This window comes from Hemitrygon akajei, chromosome 31 (genome assembly GCF_048418815.1).
Source record: "Hemitrygon akajei chromosome 31, sHemAka1.3, whole genome shotgun sequence".
Taxonomy (NCBI): Eukaryota; Metazoa; Chordata; class Chondrichthyes; order Myliobatiformes; family Dasyatidae; genus Hemitrygon; species Hemitrygon akajei.
The window spans coordinates 40,543,671-40,560,128 of record NC_133154.1 but is presented as its reverse complement, the minus strand read 5'-3'; the positions used below and the strand labels follow the sequence as shown (position 1 = coordinate 40,560,128).

Sequence of the window (16,458 nt, the reverse complement as noted above, 5' to 3'; positions counted from 1 at the left end):
TACCCAGGACTGCATAAAGTGCACAAAACAGTGCAGGCATTACAATAAATAATAAACAAGACAATAGGCACAGTAGAGGGCAGTAAGTTGGTGTCAGTCCAGACTCTGGGTACTGATGCCTTGGCTAATCAAGAACCTATCTATCTCTGCCTTAAATGCACCCAGTGACTTGGCCTCCATTGCCACTCGTGGCAACGAATTCTACAGATTTACCACCCTGTGACTAAAGTAATTTCTCTGCATCTCTGTTCTAAGTGGACATCCTTCAATCCTCTAGCCATTTCCTCTTGTCCTAGGCTCCCCTACCATGGGAAATAACTTTGCCATATTAAATCTGTTCAAGCCTTTTAACATTTGGAATGTTTCTATGAGATCCCCCCTCATTCTCCTGAACTCCAGGGAATACAACCCAAAAGTTGCCAGATGTTCCTCATACGGTAAACCTTTCATTCCTGGAATCATTCTTGTGAATCTTCTTTGAACACTCTCCATGTCAGTATATCCTTTCTAAAATAAGGAGGCCAAAACTGCACACAATACTCCGTGTGGTCTCACAAGTACCTTATAGAGCCTCAACATCACATCCCTCCTCTCATATTCTATACCTCTAGAAATGAATGCCAACGTTATATTCGCCTTCGCCAATGACTCAACCTGGAGGGTATCCTGCACAAGGACTCCCAAGTCCCTTTGCATCTGTGCATTTTGAATTCCCTCCATCTAAGTAATAGTTTGCCCATTTATTTCTTCCACCAAAGTGCATGACCATACACTTTCTAGCATTTTATTTCATTTGCCACTTCTTTTCCCATTCCCCTAAACTATCTAAGTCTCTCTGCAGGCTCTTTGTTTCCTCAACACACACACTCCTCCACCTATCTTTGTATCATCGGCAGATTTAGCCACAAATACATTAATCCCATAGTCCAAATCATTGACATACATTGTAAAATGCATCTGACCCCTGTCGAACTCCACTGGTAACTGGTAGCCAGCCAGAAAAGGATCCCTTTATTCCCACTCTCTGTTTGGAGCTGATCAGCCAATGCTCCACCCTGTGCTTGTAATTGCCCTGTAATTCCATGGGTGATTATCTTCCTAAGCAGCCTCATTTGTGGCACCTTGTCAAAGGCCTTCTGAAAATCCAAGTTGTCTACTGCATCTCCTTTGTCTACCCTGCCTGTAATTTCCTCAAAAAATTGCAGTAGGTTTGTCAGGCAGGACTTTCCTTTCAAGAAACCATTCTGGCTTTGGCCTGTCTTGTCATGTGCCTCAAGGTACTCCGTAATATCATCCCTAACAATCAATTCCAACAACTTCCCAACCACTGATGTCAGGCTAACAGGACTATAGTCTCCTTTCTGCTGCCTCCCACCCTTCTTAAATAGTGGAATAACAGTTGCAATTTTTCAGTCATCCAAAAGATCATTGTAAATGCCTCCACAATCTCTACAGCTACTTACTTTAGAACCCGAGGGTGCATTCCATCAGGTCCAGGATGGACCCTCAGACCAGTAAGCTTCCTGAGCACCTTTTCAGTCGTAATTTTCACCGCACATACCTCACTTCCCTGACACTCTTGGATGTCCGGTACACTGAAGATGTCTTCCACTGTGAAGACTGATGCAAAATACGCATTCAGTTCCTCTGCCATCTTTGTGCCTCTCATTACAATATCTCATTTTCTATTAGTCCTACATCTACCCTCAGCTCACTTTTACTCTTTATATACTTAAAAAAGCTTTTAGTATCTTCTTTGATATTAGTTGCCAGCTTCCTTTAATAATTCATCTTTTCCTTCCTAATGACCTTCTTAGTTTCCTTCTGAAAGTTTTTCAAAAATTCCCAATCCTCTTTCTTCACACTTGCTTTGGCTTCCTTGTATGCCCTCTCTTTTGCTTTTACTTTGGCTCTGACTTCACTTGTCAGCCATGGCAGTGTTCTTATTCCATTCAAAAATTTTTCTTATTTGGAATATATCTGTCTTGCACTTCTCTCATTTTCCACAGAAACTCCAGCCATTGCTGCTCTGCTGTCTTTCCTGCTAGTGTCCCTTTCCAGTCGACCTTGGCCAGTTCCCCTGTCATGCCATTGTAATTTCCTTTATTTCACTGAAATACCAACACATTGGAATTTAGTTTCTCCTTCTCAAATTTCAAAGTGAACTCAATTATATTGTGATAACTGTTCCCTAAGGCTTCCTTAACCTTAAGCTCTCCTATCACCTTCAGATCATTGCACAACACCCAATACGGTATAGCCAATCCCCTAGTGGGTTGAACAACAAGCTGTTCTAAAAAGCTATCACTTAGACATTTTTGGTGTCCAGTACTGGCCTGGTTTTCCCAATCCACTTTCATGTTAAAATCCCCAACGATTATCATGACTTTACCCTTCTAACATGCTTTTTCTTTCTCCTGCTGTAATTTGTAATCCATATCCTGGCTGCTGTTTGGAGGCCTGTATACAACTGCCATTAGGGTCCTTTTACGCTTATCACTTCATAACTCAACCCATAGAGACTCTACACCTTCCGATCCTATGTCATCCCTTTCTAATGATTTAATATTATTTCTTATACACAGGGCCACACCACCCCCTCTGCCTACTAACCTATCTTTCTAATACACCCAATGGCAGCTAACCTTTAGCCAAGTTTCAGAGATGGCCACAGCGTCATTGTTGCCAATCTGTAGCTGAATTTCAAGATCATCTATTTTATTTCTTATGCTGCATGCATTCAAACATAACACTTGCAAATTTATTCAAATTTAACAAGTTTAACTCTATACCTCTCTTCAATTGCCTGAGAGCTAACCTATGACCTTCCTTCCTGTCAGAAGGAAATTATTTTTCAATAGGTTATTCTAATTTTATTGTTGTGTTCATTTAAAAATAAACAGAGAATCTGAAACAAAAGCACGGACTACTGGAAACACCACACAGGTCAGGCAGCATCTGTGAAGAGAGAAAAACAGTCAATGTTTTGGGTTTATAATCCTTCATAGTTTTGTCTGCATTGGTCATTAGAGATTCGAACTCAGTGAAATTTTAAGAAGTATGTATTCATATTCTGTATGTTGAGATAAGGGGTGAGATCACCTCCAACTAATTCTCATGGAATCTATAGGCCATTTGGCCCAACTAATCTATACTGGCATGTATAAGCCTCCTCCTGCTCCACTTCATCTAATCCTGTCAGCAACAGAAATACTGTGGGGAGAGGAAAAACATTCTGAACATTTCTCCTGTACAGGTAGTCTCTCCCTCTCCATTTTGTTTAAATTATTCCTCCTACTGCCTCTCAAAATTCAAAGTTTAAAGTTCAAAGTAAATTTTATTATCAGAGTACATGTATGTCACCACATTCAACCCTGAGATTCTTTTTCCTGTGGGCACACTCGGCAAATCTATAGAATAGTAACTGTAACAGGATCAATGAAAGATAGAGTATAGAAAATGACAAACTGTGCAAATGCAAATATAAATAAATAACAATAAATAATGAGAACATGAAATACCAAGATAAAGAGTCCATAAAGTGAGATCATTGGTTGTGGAACATCTCAATAGATGAGTGTAATTATCCTCTTTTGTTCAAGAGTCTGATAATTGACTCTCAATTCATTTCCATATAAGACATCTGAGCAGAATTAGGCCATTAGGTCCATTGAGTCTGCTCTACCACTTCATCATGACTGATTTATAATCCCTCTCAACCCCACTCTCCTGCCTTCTTCCCATAACCTTTGATGTCCTTACTAATAAAGAACATATGAACCTCCACTTTAGATATATTCAATAACTTGGCCATCATAGTCATCTGTGGCAAGGTATTCCATTTGTTCACCAACCTCTCGTGAAAGAAATTCCTCTGTATCTCTGGTCTAAAGGAATGGATTTCTATTCTGATGCTGTGCTCTCTGATCATAGACTCTCCCTCAATAGGAAATACCCTCTCCATATCCCCCCTATCTAGGCCTTTCAATATTTGGTTTCAATGAGATTCCCCATCATTCTTCTAAATTCCAGTGAGCACGGGCCCAGAGCCATCAAATGCTTCTCATACGTTAACTCTTTCATTCCCAGGATAATTCTCATGGAGCTCCTCTGGACCCTCTCCAATGCCAGCACATCCTTTCTTAGATAAGGGGCCCTAAACTGCTTACAATATTCCTCAGAAGCCTAGCCTATGCTTTGTGAGTGATGTGAGGGCCTCCGTTGGCCAGAGTTGACCATGTATGTTGCATCCCAACTGTCTAGATATGCAAGCCTGGGCAGTATAATACGGAGAGTAAACTGTTACCATTGTAGCAAGCTCCCCCTCTCCAAGCATCTGATGAACCCAAAGGAACAGCAGAGACTGATACAGTTCGGTACCAGCAGCAACACAGGAGTTGCTAGTCAACATTGAACTCAATGTAGGGCTGCCTTAGGGACTCCAGCTCTGAATTTTTCCTTCGGGGTTTACTCCTGAAGCCTTCCCCATGAGTGGGTGTAGCCGCAAGGCAGTAGAGGTTTGAGATCAGAATTTTTCTTCTACATGAGATGCCAACCACAGCTGACGAACCCATCTGCTCAAAGCGGCTGATTTTAAGGTGCCAGTAACCCACCTTTGTCCCTTCTCCTGTCATTAGCAACAGTTCCACCAGGCTTAGTAGCTAAGCCAAGCGTGAAGGCCAGGAGCTGGACTTGGTTGTCAGAGGCTGTTTGAGGTGCACACCATTGGGAGCTAATCCCCATTATCATCCCTGGCTATAACAATCTTGTAAAGCCCAGGAAAACGTTTAAGGATACAGTGGCTGCCTTCCTATTTTATTCAAGTCCTCACCACTTGCTCTGTGTAAGGTAGGGCATGATATCAAATTCTTTTAATTAGTTAATTGCCCATTTTAAACCTCACAGTTTAACAATTTATTATTTATTAATAGGCAATGTGACCTGAGTACATATCCTGTTATTATCTCATTAAACCAGTTAGGGCCAATCTATTGGAGAGTTGTAAGCTTTCCAATTTATTTGTTGTTACAGCCAAGCATCCCAAGTATAAGCTGCTAATGTTGCAGGTGTCTCCTTATAGATGAGTGCACTGCACGTCCATTGAATTATTTATTATTTTATGTAACAAGAGTACATTAACAGTGAATCAGAATCAGGTTTAACATCACTGACATACACCCAGTGGCCACTTTATTAGGTGCAGGTGTAAAGCATAAAGAACATAATCAAACAATAAAAACAAAACACTCTAAATCTAACTACCCTCATTAGTTATGTCTGTACACCTGCCCTTTAATGCAAATATTTAATCGACCAACCATGTGGCAGCAATTCAATACATGTAAACATGCAGAAATGGTCAAGGGGTTCAATTGTTCAGACAAAATAAGAATGGGGGAGAAATGTGATCTAATGACTTTGACCGTGGAATGATTGTGGGTTCCAGATAGGATGATCTCAGAAACTGCCGATCTCCGAAAACTGCCGAACTGCATTCTGAAGTGGGAGGGTGATCAGCCAGATGTTGTGGTACACATCGGTACCAATGACATAGGTAGAAAGAGTCAGGAGTACAGAGAGTGTACTCTCTGAAGAGTGAGTACAGAGAGCTTGGTAGGAAGTTGAAAAACAGGACCTCGAGGATAGTAATCTCCGGATTGCTGCCTGTGCCACGTGCCAGTGAGGGTAAGACTAGGATGCTCTGGCAGATGAACACGTGGCTGAGAAACTGGTGTAGGGGGCAGGGTTTGAGATTTCTAGATCATTGGGACCTCTTCTGGGGATCTGTACAAGAGAGATGGGTTACACCTGAACTACAAGGGGACCAATATACTTGCAGGGAGGTTTGCTAGTGTTATTGGGGAGGGTTTAAACTAGATTTGCAGGGGGATGGGAACCAGAGTGCCAGAGTAGATAGTAGAATGGGGGTAAAAATAAATGATGTTAGTAGTTCATGCAAAGTCATAAATAGTAAGGTTGTGTGTGGTGGTAACAGTCTTCTGAGGTGTGTATATTTCAATGCAAGGAGTATTGTGGGAAAGGCAGATAAGCTGAGGGCCTGGATTGACACATGGAATTATGACATCATAGCCATTACTGAAACTTGGCTACAGGAGGGGCAGGACTGGCAGCTCAATGTTCCAGGGTTCCGATGTTTCAGATGTCATAGAGGCAGAGGGATGAAGGGTGGGGGGTGGCTTTGCTAGTCAGGGAAAATATTACAGCAGTGCTTCGGCAGGAAAGATTAGAGGGCTTGTCTACTGAGACCATATGGGTGGAGCTGAGAAGGTATGACCACATTAATAGGGTTGTATTATAGACCACCCAATAGTCAGCGAGAATTGGAGGAGCAAATCTGCAGAGAGATAGCAGACAACTGCAGGAGACAGAAAGTTGTGATTGTAGGGGATTTTAATTTTCCACACATTGATTGGGCCTCCCATACTGTTAAAGGTCTAGATGGGTTAGAGTTTGTGAAATGTGTTCAGGAAAGTTTTCTAAATCAATATATAGATGTACCAACTAGGGAGGATGCAATATTAGATCTCCTATTAGGAAATGAGTTAGGGCAGGTGATGGAAGTGTGTGTAGGGGAACACTTTGGTTCCAGTGATCATAACGTCATTAGTTTCAACTTGATCATGGATAAAGATTGTTCTGGTCCTTGGGTTGAAGTTCTAAACTGGAAAAAGGCCAAATTTGAAGAAATGAGAAAGGATCTAAAAAGCGTAGATTGGGACAGGTTGTTCTCTGGCAAGGATGTAATTGGTAAGTGGGAGGCCTTCAAAGGAGAAACTTTGAGAGTGCAGAGTTTGTATGTTCCTGTCAGGGTTAAAGGCAAAATGAATAAGAATAAAGAACCTTGGTTCTCGAGGGATATTGGAACTCTGATAAAGAAGAAGAGATATTTATAACATGTATAGGCAACAGGGAGGAAATAAGATGCTTGAGGAGTATAAAAAGAGTAAAAAAATACTTTAGAAAGAAATGAGGAGGGCTCAAAGAAGACATGAGGTTGCTTTGGCAGTCAAGGTGAAGGATAATCCTAAGAGCTTCTACAGGTATGTTAAGAGCAAAAGGATAGTAAGGGATAAAATTGGTCCTCTTGAAGATCAGAGTGGTCGGCTATGTATGGAACCAAAAGAAATGGGGTAGATCATAAATGGGTTTTTTGCATCTGTATTTACTAAGGAAACTGGAATGGAGTCTATGGAAACAAGGCAAACAAGTAGGGAGGTCATGGAACTTATACAGATTAAAGAGGAGGAGGTGCTTGCTGTCTTGAGGCAAATCAGAGTAGATAAATCCCCAGGACCTGACAGGGTATTCCCTCGGACCTTGAGGGAGACTAGTGTTGAAATTTCAGGGGCCCTGGCAGAAATATTTAAAATGTCGATATCCACGGGTCACGTGCTGGAGGATTGGAGGATAGCTCATGTAGTTCCATTGTTTAAAAAAGGCTCAAAAAGTAAGCCGGGAAATTACAGGCTGGTAAGTTTGACATCGGTAGTAGGTAAATTATTGGAAGGAATACTAAGAGATAGGATCTACAAGTATTTGGATAGACAGGGACTTATTAGAAACAGTCAGCATGGCTTTGTGCATGGTAGGTCATGTTTAACCAATCTATTAGAGTTTTTCGAGGAAGTTACCAGGAAAGTGGATGAAGGGAAGGCAGTGGATGTTGTCTACATGGACTTCAGTAAGGCCTTTGACAAGGTCCCACAAGGGAGGTTAGTTAGGAAGATTCAGTTGCTAGGTATACATGGAGAGGTAGTAAATCGGAGTAGACATTGGCTCAATGGAAGAAGCCAGAGAGTGGTAGTGGAGGATTGCTACTCTGAATGGAGGCCTGTGACTAGTGGTGTGCCACAGGGATCAGTGCTGGATCCATTGTTATTTGTCATCTATATCAATGATCTGGATGATAATGTGGCAAATTGGATCAGCAAATTTGCTGATGATACAAAGATTGGAGGTGTAGTGGACAGTGAGGAAGGTTTCCAAAGCTTGCAGAGGGATTTGGACCAGTGGAGGAATGGGCTGAAAAATGGCAGATGGAGTTTAATGCGGACAATTGTGAGGTATTGCACTTCAGAAGGTCAAACCAATGTAGAACATACAAGGTAAATGGTAGGACAGTGAGGAGTGCAGTAGAACAGAGGGATCTGGGAGTACAGATACATAATTCCCTAAAAGTGGTGTCACAAGTAGAAAGGGTTGTAAAGAGAGCTTTTGGTACATTGGCCTTTATAAATCAAAGTATTGAGTATAAGAGTTGGAATGTAATGGTGAGGTTGTATAAGACATGGGTGAGACCGAATTTGGAGTATTGTGTGCAGTTTTGGTCACCTAATTACAGGAAGGATATTAATAAGGTTGAAAGAGTGCAGAGAAGGTTTACAAGCATGTTGCCGGGACTTGAGAAACTGAGTTACAGAGAAAGTTTGAATAGGTTAGGACTTTATTCCCTGGAGTGTAGGAGAATGAGGGGTGATTTGTTAGAGGTGTATAAAATTATGATGGATATAGATAGAGTGAATGCAAGCAGGCTTTTTCCACTGAGACCAGGGGAGAAAAAAACCCAGAGGTCATGGGTTAAGGGTGAAGGGTGAAAAGTTTAAAGGGAACATTGTTGGGGGGCTTCTTCATGCAGAGAGTGGTGGGAGTGTGGAATGAGCTGCTAGATGAAGTGGTGAATGCGGGCTCACTTTTGACATTTAAGAAAAACTTGGACAGGTACATGGATGAGAGGGGTTTGGAGGGTTATGGCCCAGGTGCAGGTCAGTGGGACTAGGCAGAAAAATGGTTTGGCACAGCCAAGAAGGGCCAAAAGGCCTGTTTCTGTGCTGTAATGCTCTATGGTTCCCAGGATTGTCATAGACATCAATTTCTAGAGATTACAGAGAAGGGTGTGAAAAAGGGAGAACAAAATCCAGTGAGCAGCAGTTCTGTGGGTGGAAATGCCTTGTTAGTGAGAGAGAACAGAGGAAAATGGCCAGAATATTTCAAGTTTTCAGGAAGATGAGAGCAACTCAAATAACTACGTGTGTGTGTACAGAAGAGCATTTCTGAATGCATAACACATTGAATCTTGAAGTGGAAGGGCTACAGCAACAGAAGACCATGAAAATACCTCCTGTACCTAATAAAGTGACCACTGATGGTATAAAGGCAATCCTATAAAACACAATGTACAATATACAATACACAATACACAGTCTAGTTGTACGTATGTAAAGTGACACTAGGTGATATGGATGATGGTGGATTAATGAGTGGAAGTATTGATGCTGTGAGGGGAAGTAACATTTGAGTCTTATGGTCCTGGTGTGGATGCTGTGTAGTGGGGCAAACAGTCCATGAACAGGGTAGGTGGGATCCTTCATGATGTTGCTGACCTTAACAGTAAGCCTAAACATTACAGTAAGCTCTGCTTTGACTTGGACTCAGTTAGGGAGAAAATAACAGGATTTTGACCCAGTGACAATGAAGGGCCATTGCCAACTTAAGATGATTTATTGCAGGGGTCAATATGTAGTGGGTCCTGTGCACCTGAAATCCTCCTTGTATGATGTAGCAAAGGTCAGGAGCTTGGGAGGTGCCACTAAATAGCCTACTCACATATGTGGCATATTTGATCTAACTCTTCCCTCCTACATAGTCCTCCATTTTTCTATCATCCATCAGCTTATCTAAGAGTCTCTTAAACATCCCTAATGTATCTGCCTCTACCTGCGCCACCCCTGGCAGGGTAATCCACACACCCATCAATATCTTGCGTATTAAACTTACCTCTGATATTCCCCTATACTTTCCTCCAATCACCTAATAATTATGCCCCTTGGTATTAACCATTTCCACCTGGGACAAGGTCTGTGGTTATCCCCTCAATCTATGCCTCTTATTGTCTTGTACACTTCTATCAAATCATCCCTCATCCTCCTCCTCCTCTCCAAAGAGAAAAGCCCTAGTTCACTCAGCCTTTCCACATAAGATATATGCTCTAATCCAGACAGCATCCTGGTAAATCTCTGCATCCTCTCTAAAGCTTCTACATCCTTCCCATAATGAGGTGACCAGAACTGAACACATTATTCCAAGTGTGTTCTAACCAGAGTTTTATAGAGTTGCAATATTTTCTCATTGCTCTTGAACTCAATACCAGACTAGTGAAGGGCAACACATCACACACCTCCTTAACCTTCTTATCAATTTGTGCTGCAACTTTGAATCCTAATATACATGTTTCTTCCCATATTCTCATCAACACTTCCCAGATTCTAATATCACTAACACAATAGGGTCAATTTACAGGGTACCAATTAATGTACCAACCCCTCGGATGTAGGAGGAAGCTGGATAATCCAAGGGAGTCCCACACAGTCACTGAAATTGTGCAAACTTCACACAGACAGCACCTGAGGTCAAACCTGAGTCTCTTGCTGCTTTGAAGTTTAGTTCTACCGGCTATGCCACTGTGCTGGTCTGAGGTTAATCATTTTTTAAAATATACACTTTGTACATTAAAAATACATTAATGATCGGATGATGGGGTGGTAAATTGGATTAGTAAGTATGCAGATGATACTAAGGTAGGTGGCATTGTGGATAATGAAGTAGGTTTTCAAAGTTTGCAGAGAGATTTAGGCCAGTTAGAAGAGTGGGCTGAGCGATGGCAGATGGAGTTTAATGCTGATAAGTGTGAGGTGCTACATTTTGGTAGAACTAATCAAAACAGGACATACATAGTAAATGGCAGGGCATTGAAGAATGCAGTAGAACAGAGTGATCTAGGAATAATGGTGCATAGTTCCCTGAAGGTGGAATCTCATGTGAATAGGGTGGTGAAGAAAGCTTTTGGTATGTTGGCCTTTATAAATCAGAGCATTGAGTATAGGAGTTGGGATGTAATGTTAAAATTTTACAAGGCATTGGTAAGGCCAAATTTGGAGTATTGTGTACAGTTCTGGTCACCGAATTATAGGAAAGATGTCAACAAAATAGAGAGAGTACAGAGAAGATTTACTAGAATGTTACCTGGGTTTCAGTACCTAAGTTACAGGGAAAGGTTGAACAAGTTAGGTCTTTATTATTTGGAGCATAGAAGGTTGAGGGGGGACTTGATAGAGGTATTTAAAATTATGAGGGGGATAGATAGAGTTGACATGGATAGGCTTTTTCCATTGAGAGTAGGGGAGATTCAAACAAGAGGACATGAGTTGAGACTTGGGAGAAAAAGTTTAAGGGTAACACGAGGGGGAATTTCTTTACTCAGAGAGTGGTAGCTGTATGGAATGAGCTTTCAGTAGAAGTGGTAGAGGCAGGTTCGGTATTGTCATTTAGAGCAAAATTGGATAGGTATATGGACAGGAAAGGAATGGAGGGTTATGGGCTGAGTGTGGGTCAGTAGGATTAGGTGAGAATAAGCATTCCGCATGGACTAGAAGGGCCGAGATGGCCTGTTTCCGTGCTGTAATTGTTATATGGTTATATATGTTACACAAATGATTAGACTTCAACATTGTTTCCTAAAAAACTGGCCTCATGATTGCTGAAGCAGCTTCAGAAGTTTAGTTCTGCTACTTTTATATCTTGTCATAGTGGATTGGGAGTTTTTGTGGAACTCCATCAATGTTCCTCATGTTGTGGTCAATACATTATCTAGAAGAAATTAATGCACAAATCTCCTGATGTGACAAAATGGTGGAATATAAAATCAGGGCTTCTGCATGTGTAATATTGTTTCTTGTACAATGTAAGGCTATTCCTGTCAGGACTAGGAGCCCTGTAGCCATTTTGTTAAGAAGCTAGCATGGAAAGACATTTGGCAAAGATGATGAGTGTGAAGAAAAGGGGCCTTTTTTGGTTGGTTGCTGGTGACTAGTTGTTCGGTGTTGGGACCACCTCTTTTCATATTAACAGTCAATGATCTGGATGGGTTTGTGGCAAGTTTGTAGATGATACAAAGATAGGCAGGTTGAGGAAGTAGGGGGTCTGCAAAAGGACTTGGACAGATTAGGAGAACAGGCAAAAACGTGGCAGACGGAATGCAATATAGAAAAGCGTATTGTCATGCACTTTGGTAAATGGAATAAAGATACAGGCTATTTTCTAAATGGGGAACAAATTCAGAAATTGGAGGAACAAAGTAAATTGAGAGTCCTAGTACAGAATTCTCTTGGTTAACTTGCAGGTTTAGTCAGTAGTGAGGAAGGCAAATGCAACGTTAGCATTCATTTCGAGAGGACTAGAATACAAAAACAAGGGTATAATGCTGAGGCTTTATAAGTCACTGGTCAGATGGCATTTGGCATATTGCGAGCAGTTTTAGGCCTCTTATCTAAGAAAGGCAGCACTGGTATTGAGTGGGCCCAGAGGAGGTTTATGAGAATGATCCCAGGAATGAAAGGATTAATGTATGAGGAGCATTTGATGGCTGTGGACATGTACTCGCTAGAGTTAAGACGGGGGGTGGGGGGGTGGTGTGGTCTTTGAAACTTAAATAATAAAGAAAGGCCTAGATAGAGTGGACAAAAAGAGAATATTTCCAATTGTGGGAGAGTCTAGGACCAGAGGGCACTGCATCAGAATAGAAAGATGTTCGACTCAAACAGGAATGAGGAAATTCTTTAGCGAGAGAGTGTTGCATCTGTGGAATTCATTACCACAGTCATTTGTGGAGACCTAGCCATTGGCTATATTTGAAGCTCAGGCTGACAAGTTCTTGATTAGCAAGGACGTTGAAGGTTATGGGGAGAAAACAAGAGAATGTGGTTGAGAGGTTCGGGTTTAACTCAGCCATGATGGAATAGTGGAGCAGACTCAATGGGTGGAATGGCCTAATTCTGTTCCTATGTCTTATTCTGCCTGGATTCATTGGAGACGTCTGAGTGATCTGGATCCAGGCTGCTGGCCAAGTTGGAGGTATTCAGTGTTTGACTGTTGGTGGATCCTGATATTTTTGCAATCCAAAGATTCCTTCAGAAGTCAAGAACAAGGCATAAAACTTGTTGCTAACAATCATTTTATTAAGTATCACATGAGTGGAAAGTGAACAAGAAAGAAGAGTACAAAGGAAAATAAAGATAACAATTACGCACCACAATCCAACACTGTGTAACCAAGGTAATTGTGTTTGACTTGCAGAATATAATGGAACAGTTCAATCCTGGATTACAGAATCTGGTGTTGCTTGGGAGCAACTTTGTCAGAGCGTTTCGAAGTAAGTATTGAATCGATGGAGTGTCTGTGACATTTAATTCTTCATTTAACATAACTACGCATCATGGTAGTGTAGTGGTCAGTGTCATGCTTTATAGCACCAGTGATCTGGGTGCAATTCTGACTGCTGTCTGTAGGCTATTTGTGTGTTTCCCTGTGACTGCGAGGGTGCTCCAGTTTTCTTCCAAGTTCCAAAGACATAGGGGTTAGGGTTAGTAAGTTGTGAGCATTCTATATTGATGTGAGAAGTATGATGACTCTTGCAAGCTGTCCCAGCTCATTCTTGAATGTGTTGGTCACTGACACAAATGACTCATTTCACCGTCTGTTTCATTGTACATGTGAGAAATAATGCTGATCTTTAAAAATCTCTTTATTTTTATTGCTTTGAGGCTTGTTAAGATCATATGACAGCAGAATAGACAGTTTGATGTTCAAAAGAACTTTAAACACGGTTACACCAACTCGAATGAGGAGTTCTGAAGTATATAATTTAGTTCATTTCAGCAGCCACAGCTAAATGCAGGCTGCAGAGCCAGTCTTTAGCGAAGCGCCCCAGTCCGCATCAATGGCCCTGATCAAACCGCTCAAAAACAGCAAAAACAGAGTAACTCCAGAAACAAATGCAATATGAACCTCAGTCTCCCAAAACGAGTCCACGGCCTCGAGCCTCGCTGAGCCTTGCAATGTCCTGCTCTTTCCTCTGACAGTAGCAAACGACCGGCAGTCGGCACTGAACACCTGCCCACACTCCACTCTCGTTTCGTTGACTTCAACTTTGCTTGACACCTCATTTGGGGAGAAGCAATGGAGTCGATCATGGGCTTACACTCCACTTCCAGGACTTCAGCCCTCAAGGCTCTAAACCTCTCTGAATTTCCCAGGAGACAGCGACGCATCAAATCGCTCAATCTACTCAAAAATACACCATGAAAATGTAAATCGCAAGTCCCAATCACATGCTGTTTAGTAGTAGAATCATATTTGAAATGTAAATCACAGGTTCCAATCACACACTGTTTAGTAGTAGAAGCATATTTGAAAGAAGACCTAAATGAGTAAGAGAAGTAGCTTTGTGAACTGTCTGCAGGATGTCGCCATTGGTCACATTGTTTGCTGGTGCCATTTTGCTGGAAAAAGATGCCAGAAGGAAAATAAAACATGAAGGATCTCACCCATCCTGTTTAAACTCAGGGGAGTTTGTCCCTCTCCCATCAGGGAAGAGGCAATGCAGTATCCATGCAAAAACATTTACTTCGCCAAGCAATAAGGCCAATCCAGTAACCTACCCTTCACACCCTCAACCACCACTACTTTATTATTTCCTGTCAGTCACCTCTTCTTTGTGGTGGCGTGTTGGGGAGGAAGCATTAAGAAGAGGGACGCCTCACGTCTTAATAAGCTGGTAAGGAAGGCGGGCTCTGTTGTGGGCAAAGTACTGGAGAGTTTAACATCGGTAGCTGAGCGAAGGGCGCTGAGTAGGCTACGGTCAATTATGGATAACTCTGAACATCCTCTACATAGCACCATCAAGAGACAGAGAAGCAGTTTCAGCGACAGGTTACTATCGATGCAATGCTCCTCAGACAGGATGAAGAGGCCAATACTCCCCAATGCCATTAGGCTTTACAATTCTACCGCCAGGACTTAAGAACTTTTTAAAAGCTATTATTAATGCTTTTTGAGATAGTGATTTAGATGCATATCATATTTTTTACTGAGTTAAGTATTGTATGTAATTAGTTTTGCTACAACAAGTGTATGGGACATTGGAAAAAAGTTGAATTTCCCCATGGGGATGAATAAAGTATCTATCTATCTTATGTCCAGACAATCCTGTGGCTAGCATCACTTTATGTACATACAGTCAGCCTATGTACATAGTCTTTTCAGTTGATTAGTGTAAAAAAAAAGCCAAATTAAATCCACTGTGATTCAATGTTGAATACTTTTTATAGGCACTGGTATACAGTATAAGCTAATCTTCTGTATTTATATAGTGTTTTTTAAATTATGTTCCTTCTGCTTATTGTGTTGTTTATGCTGCCTCAGATCCAGACTAACATTCATTTTGTTCTCCTTTCAATCTGTGTACTGATGCATACACTGTGATGAATCATGAATTTTCTCTGCAGTTTATAAGCTAATGCTAGTGCCTGTCTCAGACACACGGGATCAGATGGCACCTAGAAGGGAGGATGATTTTTTTAAAAACAGATACAAGGTTCACATTGAGCGCTGTCAGTAACCTTATCTTTCAGGAATAAGATTGCCCAACTACAGCATTTCAGTTAACATGGCCCGTCATTTAATGATCTGATCAAAGTGTGCTTGGCTGTCAGTCCACAGGATCTGAGGCACTTCACACACAGGAATTGCTTATGAGAAATAGAGTTCAAGGACATCTATCTAATTCAGCAATAAAACCACTCCTGGACACTGAACAAAGATCATCGTTCCTGAATTCCTGCCATGTTTAACTTTACTGCACAGTTTCTCTAAATAAAGTAACAAGCCCTTCGACCCATTGAGCATACACTGCCCAATTACACCCATGTTACCAATTAACCTATTAACTGGTGTATCTTTGGAAATGTGGGAGGAAACTGGATCACCCAGCAGAAACACCTGGAGAACATACAAGCAGCAGCAGGAATTGAATCTGGGCCACTGACACTGTAAAACGTTATGCTAGATGCTACACTAGCCCAGTAAATTCTCACTTCAGCGTGAGGTCCTTTTACCAATTAAGGTCTAGCCACTGGAAAGGAAATTTGTATAGGAAATACAAATCTTGCTTACTTGCAGCAAGATTCCTCAAATAGAAATACAATTAGGTAACATTGATTGAGGGATATATATTGGGCAAAACATTAGTATTAATTAACTCTCCTGTTTCTATGGTATTTTTTGTCTCTAGTCATAGAATATTCAACATTTTGGTTTAACACTGAGCTTAATGAATTAGTTTTTTTCCTACACATAACCATTTGAAAATGTGACAATAGTCTTTTTCAATGCCAGATGAGGGTAATATTGTCCAGGACAAAAGGTTAACCTCTTCTTCAATAGTGACATACTGTATGATTTTTTTTTTGCCCATTGAGAGAAGACGGACAGTATTCTGCCTTAATGTCTGTCTCACACTGCAGTATCCAGCTCTTTCAGACTGAATGTTTGTCCCATTTCTGACATACAGTTTGATATTTCTTGCCTTTCCCCTCTGCAACAGAG

General features: G+C 41.3%; 1 protein-coding gene across 7 annotated transcripts in view; it reads left to right on the top strand.

The window, feature by feature from the left end:
• LOC140719268 (BAR/IMD domain-containing adapter protein 2-like 2) overlaps positions 1 to 16,458 on the top strand; it is a 161,062-nt gene that overhangs the window by 20,827 nt on the left and 123,777 nt on the right. For all 7 annotated transcript variants that reach the window (XR_012096878.1, XR_012096879.1, XM_073033773.1 and 4 more), the window contains exon 2: positions 13,150 to 13,225. Coding sequence is in view for 5 of the 7 variants with exons in the window: in XM_073033773.1 (XP_072889874.1) it covers positions 13,150 to 13,225 (76 nt within the window). In the remaining 2 variants the exon portion in view is untranslated. The remainder of the gene's footprint in view (positions 1 to 13,149; positions 13,226 to 16,458) is intronic.